The 11,481-nt window shown below is 40.3% G+C and overlaps 1 protein-coding gene across 1 annotated transcript in view; it reads left to right on the top strand.

Annotated features, from left to right (window-relative positions):
• The first annotated feature begins 1,081 nt into the window (after positions 1-1,081).
• Positions 1,082-11,481, top strand: part of wnt2 (wingless-type MMTV integration site family member 2) — an 18,116-nt gene continuing 7,716 nt past the window's right edge. The window contains exons 1-4 of the mRNA XM_032523003.1: positions 1,082-1,727; positions 2,759-2,979; positions 6,191-6,468; positions 7,134-7,398. Of these exons, the coding sequence (XP_032378894.1) occupies positions 1,645-1,727; positions 2,759-2,979; positions 6,191-6,468; positions 7,134-7,398 (847 nt within the window). The 5' untranslated portion in view covers positions 1,082-1,644. The remainder of the gene's footprint in view (positions 1,728-2,758; positions 2,980-6,190; positions 6,469-7,133; positions 7,399-11,481) is intronic.

The following is an 11,481-nucleotide window of genomic DNA, read 5'->3' as shown; positions in this document are numbered from 1 at the left end:
GGAAATGTTTTTAAAAAATCCAGAAATAGAAACTTAAAAACCTCAAATTGTTGAAGAGATTGATTATCTGTGAGATATCAGCTCAGTTCTTTAAATGAATTTAGCTCTGGTGACTTGCTTCATTTTTCCTTCTTAAACCAACTTTATCCCAGGTAATTTAGAGTTGTCTTCAGGCCAGAACCTTTACATGATGATGTCAAATTGTCTTTCTCTTCATGGAATACAGTGACCAACCTTAATGCGATTCGGGATGACAGTGAGCAAAGTACTCCAATTAAATTGGATTTCTATTACTGACTTATGATAACTACTGCTGCTGCAACAACAAAGTCGTGTTCAATGGGCTGAGAAGAGCTGAGAGAGCGCTCAAAATCTCTTTGTTGTTTTATGGTTTTCTTCCACGGGGATCATGCGAAAAATCCAATTTGCCCATTAATCTCATCTGGTCATACACCCGGGCCAGATCAAAGATAGAGGAAATAGCGTGTGACAGTGGTTCAGATTTTCCCCAAAGACTTCAAAAAGACTGTGATAGATAATCCAGTTGAAATGGACACATCACCTTTAGGTGCAGCTTTGGAAGAATCAGTGCGTAATTTCTCTGTCCCCTTTTTTAACCATCATTCCTGAGTTATTAGTTGGACTGAGGGATGGTTTGTATAAGGCTGTAAAATAACAATGCGTCATGCTTTGGGGATCAGAAATATTTGGCACATGTGCGTCAGTTGGGTATGGCAATGGGCTCTATTTTAGTAAATCCAAATGTGTATGCCTTAACGAGCAGGAAAATTACCAAATATATAAGATACAGATAAATGAATGCGCACAAACTGTACTTAGGAAGAAGAATGTGATGTGGGTGCATAGTTTGATGACAAATGATTCACAATATTACAAAATAAATCGCAACTACTCCGCCCCCGAAGTCCTGCAAATAATATTCAAAAAAGACATCTGCGTAGATAAATGGAACCTGTGTCCTCAAGTCACTATCTTCAATACAATTTATGCGCAAAGAACGGCGGGCATCGCACAAAACCCGGTCAATCTCAGGCATCTGATGTCCCCTGAATTCGAATCTAAGTTGGTTTGTACGCTTTTGCGTTGACTGGCATTGGCTGAGTGTGCTGGATGAATCTACCCCCCCCCCAGCCGGCTCCTTCCCTAAACGCGTCGGTGCCCATCACGGTGAAGAGCCCATCAGCGTGGACCACATCTCAGAGCTGCAGCGGAGCTCCGGTCTGGACGCGGGCCAAGCCTGTCTGGTGTCAAACCAGCCTGAACAGATACTCTCAGACGTCTCCTTTTTTCACCTCATTCCTGAGACAGGACTCTGCCCACCCCTTATGTAAAGCAATTTAAACCTGATAGCACATCATCTCCACTGAAAATATTTGCTGGACTATTAGACAGTCGCGCTGTATTTTTTATTCCCAAATACGCACTTTCCCACCGTGCACAGCCCGAGCCGGTCATGGCTTTAACGTGCAAATCGCCTTCATCCGGCTGTCGGGGATAACATCTTTTTAATTCAAGCTTGATTTGCAGATTCAACAAGTCCCGACTTCTCTAATGTTTTATAGTTTTCTTTTATCCGTGGAAATGCTCCGTCCAGATCCATAAAGGACCGAAGTTCAATTTAATATGAACTTATTGCCAAGTGGAATATGTTTTTATTTATCTGTAGCAATCTGCTGGCTGACGGCCGAGGTCGATGCGTCCTGGTGGTAAGTACTGTGCATTGTTTTTACATCTTTATTTAAATGCAAAATCCCCACGCGCTAAATGCATGGCTTTCTCATTAACACGTTTTAACGCAACGCATAAAAACTAGCCTACGCTCCAAAACGGTTAAATGTTTAAATGAATCTGTCTGCAGTAAAATGGGATTTATGTGAAAATGTATCGAGTATGTTTTCCTCCTTTTGATTAATATTATTTTTTAAAGTATAAAATGTTACCTCAAACTGTTTCATAACTCCCTTTTTCCTTTAGTTAATTAGCCATTTCCCAGAGATTGAGTAATGAAAATCCCCCCAGGGTTTTAATAACTGTATTTTTTGAAATCCTGAAGTTGAAGACTGAATATTTGGACAGATAAGTTTACTGCATAAAGTCATTCGATATAATTTAATTTCTTTTTATTTGTTGACTTTCTCTTGAATGCTGTTTTTCTCTTGAATCTTTAATGAATATTTGCAAAGGTTCAAATTCCAAACTTCACACTGCCTATGATACCGAGCGGCTATTTAGACAGATAATTTTCCTCAATTCCCTTTCCCTTGTTGCTCTGGTCTTTCTTTAATCGGTGAGGGGAAATCCCAGCCTGCAAGTGTTCAAATTCCCTGCAAGTCTTTCATCACCTGGTCCTGCAGGTACATGGGAGTGTGGACTTGTTCAAAGTGGTTTCAACACAACTTTCATAAGAACACACTTTTTAAATTTTTTTAATTTTTTTTTCTATTTCTATAGAAGACAAGTGTATGACAACCCTACAACGCTTTAATGTCTTTTCTGTGCAGGCATGAATGGAGCCATTTCTACTTTTGTTGATAGAATGGATTCATAATTTCCTTTAATTTCTTTCTTTAAGATCATTGAGAGAACTCTGTTACCAAAATGTGTTTTACTGTTACATCTCTCTGCCTGTCCAGATGTTTTGAACACTTTTTACAACCAATTTCACAGTTTTTAATTTCTTAGTGATTAAAAGGTTTTCTAAGACGTTCATCAAGTGTTCTGCTCCTCCGCTCTGCAGGTACATGGGCACCCTGGGTTCCCAGGTGATGTGTGACAACATCCCTGGACTTGTGAACAAGCAGCGCCAGCTGTGCCGCCAGCACCCCAAAGTGATGCAGGCCATCGGGGCCGGGATGAAGGAATGGCTCTCAGAGTGCCAGCACCAATTCCGAAACCACCGCTGGAACTGCAACACCACGGCCAGGGACCACAACCTGTTCGGACGCCTGCTGCTACGCAGTGAGTGGATGGCATGTTAGATCCAGGAGGGGGGACTTTTCTGACTTTAGCATTAAAAATAGTCCCATTTTAAACTAAAGAAGGTTTTAGAAATCATTATCCTGGAAAATGTGGGACAGCTGGGAGAGACTGTCCTTAATCTAGAGGATCTGAAATCAAACCAGGAAGCACCCTGCCTGCTTAAGTGTCCTTGAGCAAGTCACTGAGCCTCAGGTGGACAGGCAAGAGAAAAATTAACCTTTTGGGGTTTTGAGGGATTGGTAAAAAGGGTCGTGCATCATTCAGGCTTAACTTTCCATGCAAGTCGTTATGGTTTAGTTACTTCAAATACTTGATATCATGTCCATCTTAAATACCTGCCTCACTTTATCTCCATTAATTATGTGTGTAGACATCAAATGAAAGTTGCATTTAAATAAAGCCACTTAAATTATCCTCTGTAGTCTCTCTTTGCTGTTTTTGTTGGAAAATTCTAATGATAAGATGCAGTGGTTTACAGGTGTCATCTCTAAATGAATTATAAGTCAAATCTGAACCTGCATTTGAAACTTATACTGTAAGATTTTGCTGTAGGAAAACGTTAACAATCATTTGTCCATGTTGCTCACCCCCGCAGTAAATGATATAGGATGCAGGAACGAGGTACAGAAAGTAATATTCATGACATGACTTCAGGGGCTGTCGGTGCCTTAAACACTGCACGACTAGGAATAGAAAGTCAGTGGCTGGATTGTCTGCAGTGGCATCTGCTGGGTCGTGTTTCCATGTCATTGTGTGCTGCTGGCATCTTTTGGAATTGAATCCCTGCGTGATTAGCAACACACTGATCTGTTTGGAGTAACACACATGTTGCCTTAACTCGACACTGACAAATCTAAACAATTGGTTGGTTTTCAAAGTGTTGATTTATTGCGACACTGAGGCTTTCAGGGGAAACTGATAGTTCCCTGGCAGATATGTTCTCCTTCTTTTTTCCCTCACAGAGGTTGCATTCCACACCTCGTCTAACTTTACAATTGTACATTTATCACATTGGTGCAGCCGACTGGTTTCTCTGTCAGTGTGTTCTTGTGTTGTGGGGCTAACATGCTACTTGTAATATTATGACTTCTTGTAAGCAGATTTAGTGCTGAAAAGATTTATCAGTGGAAGACAAATCAATTGGCAAGTTTTGATAATCAGTGTTTTAAACCCTTTATCATGATAAAATACTGTATAATTACGGATATTTCTTTATTTTTATTTTACGTCTCTAGGTTTTTGACTATTGGTCCGACAAAACAAGCAATCTGAAGACCTCACCATGGACATTTTTCACTATTTTGTAGTGAAAAGTTTTAGATTAATTGCAGGTTAATACAATTTATTATTTTAGTGTCAATGTTATTAATAACTAGTTAAAAAAGTTTACATTTGTATCTGTTTGATTCTGTTTTATCACAGTGATGTTTCTGTTTCAGCTACTGTCTCAGTTAGCTAATTACTCTCCACTCAGCTCGTTCAAATGAGAAATGGGAGAAATGACTTTTTCCTTAATAAAAGTAATCCCACCACTTTCAAGATCCACATTGGCTCATTAGCTGTGTTTATCTTCTCTGATCATTTGCAGAAGAAGAGACTTGATTTATTGAGTTTTTCAAAGTCAAGAGAAGACACAGTCCCATATTTTTGGGGGGTGTGGGGGTATAAGGGAAAATAGATGTTTTAAAGAGTGTGAAAATGGCTCCTGCCGAGCAGTAATAAGAAACATCAAAGATTTAAATGATTAACGAGTATTAGGCTTTCTGCCGCTGCCTGTGACAGATGTGAGCTCTGGACAGAAGCATCCTGTCAAATTAGACGTGTCACTGTGCGTCTGAGCAGCTAGAATCAGTCTGGATCTCCTGTGAGGACGTGTTATAACATGTCATAATCTTTTTTTTATAGCCAGTGGAGGATCATCAGGACCCGGCAGCCTGATGTTCCTCTCCCATGCCCTGAGATTTAACCTACGAGGCGGATCCTTTGACTTAGTCTGTTTCATGTCGGGGGCCTCTAATCAGCCGTGTGGTATTCGGACCTCCCAGCAGGGCCCTGGCCGTGTCACACAGCATTATAACAGCACATCGAGGTCCCGTCAGAAGCTCCTTATAGTCAATGTCAGCGAGCTAATTTCAAACAATTACACGGGAGTTTTTTTCCTCTCTGGTGTCGTGTTCTCTCAGCGTTCTCCTCATTAACCTCGTTAGGCACGCTCAACTTAGCTACTGGACTGGGACACACACTCACTGAGATCATTGTATATATGTGTTGTAGTTATTTAACACTAGTGCTGATACGATACCTGATCTTCAATACCAAAACTTTATTTTTTTTTAATATCTTTCTTCGTACACCAGCAGCTGTATACGAACTTAGCCAAAACAAGTCTTATTTAGATTATTTTTTTGGGCATTTTAGGCCTTTGATTCCACAGGACAGATGTATGCATGAAAGGGGGGAGAGACGGAGAATGACATGCAGCAAAGAGCCACAGGTCGGAGTCAAACCAGCGGCCGCTGTATCTAGGAGTAAACCTCTATACATGTGTGCCTGCGCTACCAACTGAGTTAACCGAGCCACGCAAAACAAGAGTCTAAGTCTATTATTGATGAAATGTCTGATCAGAGAATTCGTAAAGTGTGCCTTTACACACACACACACACACACACTTTCCCAGCCTCAGCCTTTGATCTCGGTGAGATCTTTTATCAGTTACATGTGGAGGGAGATAAGAGTTCTCTGTCAGGGCATTGCTGGTAAACCTTGGCTGTTTATCTAACTTGGAGGTAGATGAAGCATTTTTATTTCATGCCTCATATGAAATAACATCTTCCATCAAGCAACAACAAACACGGTTCCCACAGGTAGCAGTGTTGGTTGAAGCTCAGTTTGTTATGGCCTAATGTTTTCGTTGTTAATGTTGGGTAACACCAGATCCAAGACCAATAAGACATACAAACTTTTGTGTTTGATTTGTATCTCACATCAGTGGAGTTTTAATGATGTAGAGAAGGGCACTTACTGAATTCTTTTTTTTTCTTTTTTTATCCTGAACTTGTGGTTTTTAGTGTTCGGTCAAAGAATAGGGCGTCAGCCTCTTACCTCACTGTGTAGTTAGAATCTAGAAGAGCTGTCATTTGTTACAGATGTGTGCTTCCTTGTTCACAGCATTTCTTCCTCTCCCATCCAGGCAGCCGCGAAGTAGCCTTCATGTACGCCATCTCCTCGGCCGGTGTGGTTTACACGCTGGCTCGAGCCTGCAGCCAAGGTGAGCTGGACTCCTGCTCCTGCGATCCCACAAAGAAGGGCTCGTCGCAGGACGCCAAAGGCTCTTTTGACTGGGGCGGCTGCAGTGACCACGTGGAGCACGCCATGCGCTTCAGCCAGAGCTTTGTGGACGCCAAGGAGAAGAAAGAGAGGGACGCCCGGGCGCTCATGAACTTGCACAACAACCGCGCTGGCAGGAAGGTGAGCAGGCAACGTATCATCTGAACACCTGTTGGAAATACTTCAACATTTCAATTGACCAATTGTGTTTCGGAGACAGTATTTTATTCTGAGAAACTAGTTTGTTTTCAAGCAGCTGCTAAAGTTTGCAGTTTATCAGCCCCTGGGGAAAAATGGAAAAAAAGATCCAAATCCTGAGTTGTACAAGAACAATAATCTTACAAATCTTTAAATGTTAAACTTTTAAGTATGGCAGTATGTTTTCATATAGTTTAACGACAGAACCTAAACCAGCCTCATAAGTAGAAAAGAACACAATAAAGAAAAAATAAAATAGATTCTTTTACTTGCATTTAATCTTCAGATGTAGAGGTCAACTGTGTCTTTCAATCTGTATAAGGAAAAAGAGAAATTCTTTAGTCTCTCTGACATCCTAACCAATCTAATCTTTGAACAAAAACTAAGCTACTATGTTAAAAGTTAAAATTTTGGAATGTAGAGAAGCTGGGTGAAAATCATGATAACTTGCAATAGTTGCATTCAACAGTCAGTATGGGCAACTCTTGAATTATTTTTGTTCCAGTTCATCACTTCAGTATAATAATAATGTGGACAATAAACTGTCCACACATAATCGTCTCTAAAGCATACTTCCTGTTCTCTCTCTCTCTTTCTGTCCTCGGCAGGCGGTGAAGCGCTTCATGACTCTGGAGTGTAAATGTCACGGCGTTAGCGGGTCGTGCAGTGTTCGGACCTGCTGGCTGGCAATGGCCGACTTCAGACGCACCGGCGACCACCTTCGCAAGAGGTATAACGGCGCAGTGCAGGTGGCCGTCAACCAGTACGGAACTGGGTTTACAGTCGCGCACACACACTTCAAACGACCCAGCAAGAATGACCTGGTGTACTTCGAGGACTCGCCGGACTACTGCATACGGGACCACGAGTCAGGTAAACACCCACCAAACTTTACAGAACCACAGGATCTGATGAGACGGCTGTGCTGACTAAGGTATTTAGATTACAGTTGTAACTTTAGATGCACTCAACTTTTTAGTAAGCATTGATTAGACGTCCAGATTAAAATCAGGTGACATTTGGTTCAAAGGTTATTTAAACAGGACCAAACTATTATTTAAACATTTATACATAATTTAAAAAGATATTTTGCTGATTTTAATCCAGCTCTGTGTCATGGGGTTGTGGGCATTGTGTTGAGAGATGAACAGTGTTTGGCTTCCCTCCATCCGCCGGATGACAGCGTTCATCTAATCGCACTGCCCACACAAACATGACACAAAGCTGGTTTAAAATGTGCAAAGTATCCCTTTAAGTGTTTTTGAAACGGATTTATGTAATCAAGACATATTCCCATCCAAATGTTGACATCTTAAATGGCTTTTGTTCTTCTGGCAAAGGTCTGAAATATGAAACATTCTTTGGTTTCACCCATAGACTGTGTAAAAGAAGTGGACGTAGCCACCGTGACGTCACCCATTATTTGGTGTACCACCGTTTTGAAGCCTGGAATTGGTTAGCAAGGTGCATCTGTAATTCACGTTAGTATATTTATTGGAATGCAAAATTTGGCCAGCAAAAAAAAAAAACGTGTTTTTTTTAGTACAACCGGAGCCTCTATCCGCTAGATAGCCACGCCCTTAAACATACCTTGCTTAAATGTCTATTTTACTCTAAATTAGAGAGAGACAGTTTTTTTCAAGGCCAATACCGATTATTAGTAGTTAATGAAACGGATAATTGATTTTTGAAACAATATGCATTAACAGTGAAAATGAACATCTGTAAGTCAAAATTAAGATTTTAGAAATGTTATAAAGTCCAACACCAAACTTTGCTTAAATGCTTTAAGCAATTATTCATAAGGTGGAAACTTTCAACATAATACGCAGTAATAGATAATCAGATATTGTTGTGGGCGGGACATTAAGTCAGACTCAGTGGTGAGTGAAACCGCAGCAGAGGGACAGACACAGAGCTGTAGCAGAGCCAGGGTAGCACACTTTTTAATTAATGATTTTATTTAGGTTATCAGGCACGCAGATAATCTGCAAACTGCCAAATAACAGCCTGATAATAGGCCAATCCCTACTATAAATGGGAGTTTACCAAATTAACACCATGCTGTATTAAAGAAGACATAAAACTAGCGATTGAGACCATAAAGCCAGAAAATGTTTAATAAGGTATAGTGCTGGGCGATGTGAAGAAAATCAAAATATCACGATACTTTTGACCAAAAACATCAATATCGATATTTCGGCAATATTGTAGAGTTAAGATAACACATACATTTTTACTTCAATGCAGCCCTTAAAACCAGGAAAAGACTACACTTATTTCATTTTACGATATTCAAAATTTAAGACGATATCTATCCTCCTATATTGATAAAGATATAATATTGATATACTGTGCAGCCCTACTAAGGAAATAAATCAAATGAGAAGTAGGGTCATTTTCTTATTAACTTCTATAAAATTGGACATCTTTTTACAATCAGTGGAGTTTCCCCCTGCTGGCCATTAGAGATAATGCAGGTTTAAGGCACTGCATTTGCTTTACTTTTCAGACCCGGAGGATGCCGCTTGGTTTCACCTGAGTTCTCACTTTGCCAAATGAGCCAAACTAAACTGAAACACTTCAACAAACATGCTGGTTGGTGTGAACCGATTTTTCATGAGGGTTCTCAAATGCTTGATCACAAATGTTTGGTTGAATTACAAAAACAAAACCTCCAGCAAGTTAAATGTTTTTGACATCTCAAACCTTTCAATAACAGTAATGAATATTTTTGGGTTTTGGAATGATAAAACAAGACATTTAAAAATATCACCTTGGATTTTGAGTAATTAGGATGGACATTTTTTCACTATTTTCTGACATTTCATTGACAAAACAATCAATCGATTGATTTGTAGCAGCCCTAGTTTGTCTTGTGCCATATTGGCTCATAGGGAGCTGGAAGTTTGCAGTTTAGCATTGAGCTGGTATTTTACATACTCAGCTTGAATTTATAATTTCGAGGCAACTTGAAAACTACTTTGTGCTTCTGTTTCATGGGGGAGAAAAATTATTTTTCGCTCTAGCACGTCAATGGATGTTTGTAATGGTTGGTGCCATTTTTAGGTTCAGTTCACAATGAATGGCCTTCCGTCATGTTGCAGTGTGTAAACATATCAGCAGATTTCTTTAAACATTAGACATGTTGTACAGTGTACGTACAGAGGGAGTGGGCTCAGCTTGCATTGACGGTTCCTGCAACCGTTCCTGCAGAGTTTAGGAAGCTATTGTGAAGAAGTAACCCTTTTTTGTGTTTGTGTCAAATCAAAATTCCAGCTGCCATTCAATAACTTGATGCTAATCATGATGTGAAAGCTTCCTGTATTTGAAAAGATTAAACTCTTGAGCAGAGATAGTGGATTGGGCAGCTCCAGTGTCAGCCTGCCTTTCACACTATCTACAGTTTCCCATTAGGAGTGACAGAATCATTACAGCTCGAGGGCTGCAAGTTAGTTTTTGATAAGAATGAAAACTGACTATGATTTCTGTGGATACTCCTGTACGGTTTTTCTGTTGACTGGTTAAATAAAACATAAAACTCAACCTGAGGTTTCAGTGGTAAGACAGTTTTCAGCAAGCCAGAAGAATGTCTATCGGAGCCTAGACGCTGGTTTACAAACAAACAAAACAAAGTAGTTATGAAATGTTAGAGAGAGAGAGAGAGAGAGAGAGTAAGGGTTGTGTGTTGTGTGTTATTCGTATGTTTCAGAGGAGGTGGATGCCTGTCAGGCAGCAGATGATCCGTGGTGATCGGGTGTCAGCCAGTTTAAGACCTATTACACACTTCTGTGGACTGAAACCTTAGAGCACCACATATCTATAAATCACTGCCACTGGAAACACACACACACACACACACACACACACACACTTCTCACACACACAGACGCCTGAGGGCATGAATGGTCAGCAGAGAGAGGCATATTTCGGGAGAAGGTTGGGTCCCACAATACAATAGTTTACCATGTAGTAACAACGGCAAAGTATAGGTACAGGCGTGTCAAAGTGAGATGCTTCTCCAAAGTCTTCTTGGTTGGACGCTTGCATTAAATTTGAGCAGCCCACAAATATATTAGCCTCACCCCAAAAATATTTTGGTGTTTGAAAAAAAAAAAAAAAAGATTTTCTTTTTAAAGTATTGTACGAAATGTAGTTGAAAGTGCAGGTTGATAGGAAGTCTGCATTCATGTGCAAACCTTGTCCTATTATTTTTCTTTTTGATGACCCAACTAGAAACAAAACCAGGTGCTTATGAAATTAAAGTGAATGCTTTGACTTGCACTTTGCTGTGTGATTTAGCCTCAAATGTTTAGATTTATGTCTTGCTCAAGGCACTTAAGTCAGAGGAAACATTGGATGTTGTAGCGAATCTAACCTGGGATTTGTCTGTCATGGACTCCTGTCGGTATGTGCAGTATAACCTATCAGTCACCGTCATGGTCTTTTTAGGCGGTAAGAGAGTTTTATGACCCTAAGGTAAGACTCACTTTAACCTGTTGTTTAACCTGCTAAGATATTTTCAGAAGCATGGTTTGAATTAAGAGGTCAAGACGAGAGTGTTTAAAAATAATTTTTTGTTGTTAAGCATAGAAGTTAATTCTTGATCTTTTGGAGCTTTCAACTGCATCTTACTGTCTGCTGGCGCTGGCTCAATGTGTCATTACGTCAATAAAGTTCCACTGTTTTTACTTTTTTATTTATTTAGCTTTTGGATAGTGACAGTTCAGAGACAGACGGGAAACACAGAGAGAGCAACAAAAAAGCCTGAATGACACTAAGGCCATTGCAACTACATGTGCATCTGAAACCCTAGGCCACCAGGTCACTAGCCTGGAAATCCAGACCCAAATCCGAAAGATTAAGGGTCTGGCAGTGGGGACTCCATAGTTCTGCTGGGGGACATCAACGCACACGTGGGTGATGATGGAGATACTTGGATAGGCGTGATTGGGA

Source organism: Etheostoma spectabile, chromosome 8 (assembly GCF_008692095.1).
Source record: "Etheostoma spectabile isolate EspeVRDwgs_2016 chromosome 8, UIUC_Espe_1.0, whole genome shotgun sequence".
NCBI lineage: Eukaryota > Metazoa > Chordata > Actinopteri > Perciformes > Percidae > Etheostoma > Etheostoma spectabile.
This window is presented reverse-complemented; position numbering and strand designations above follow the sequence as displayed.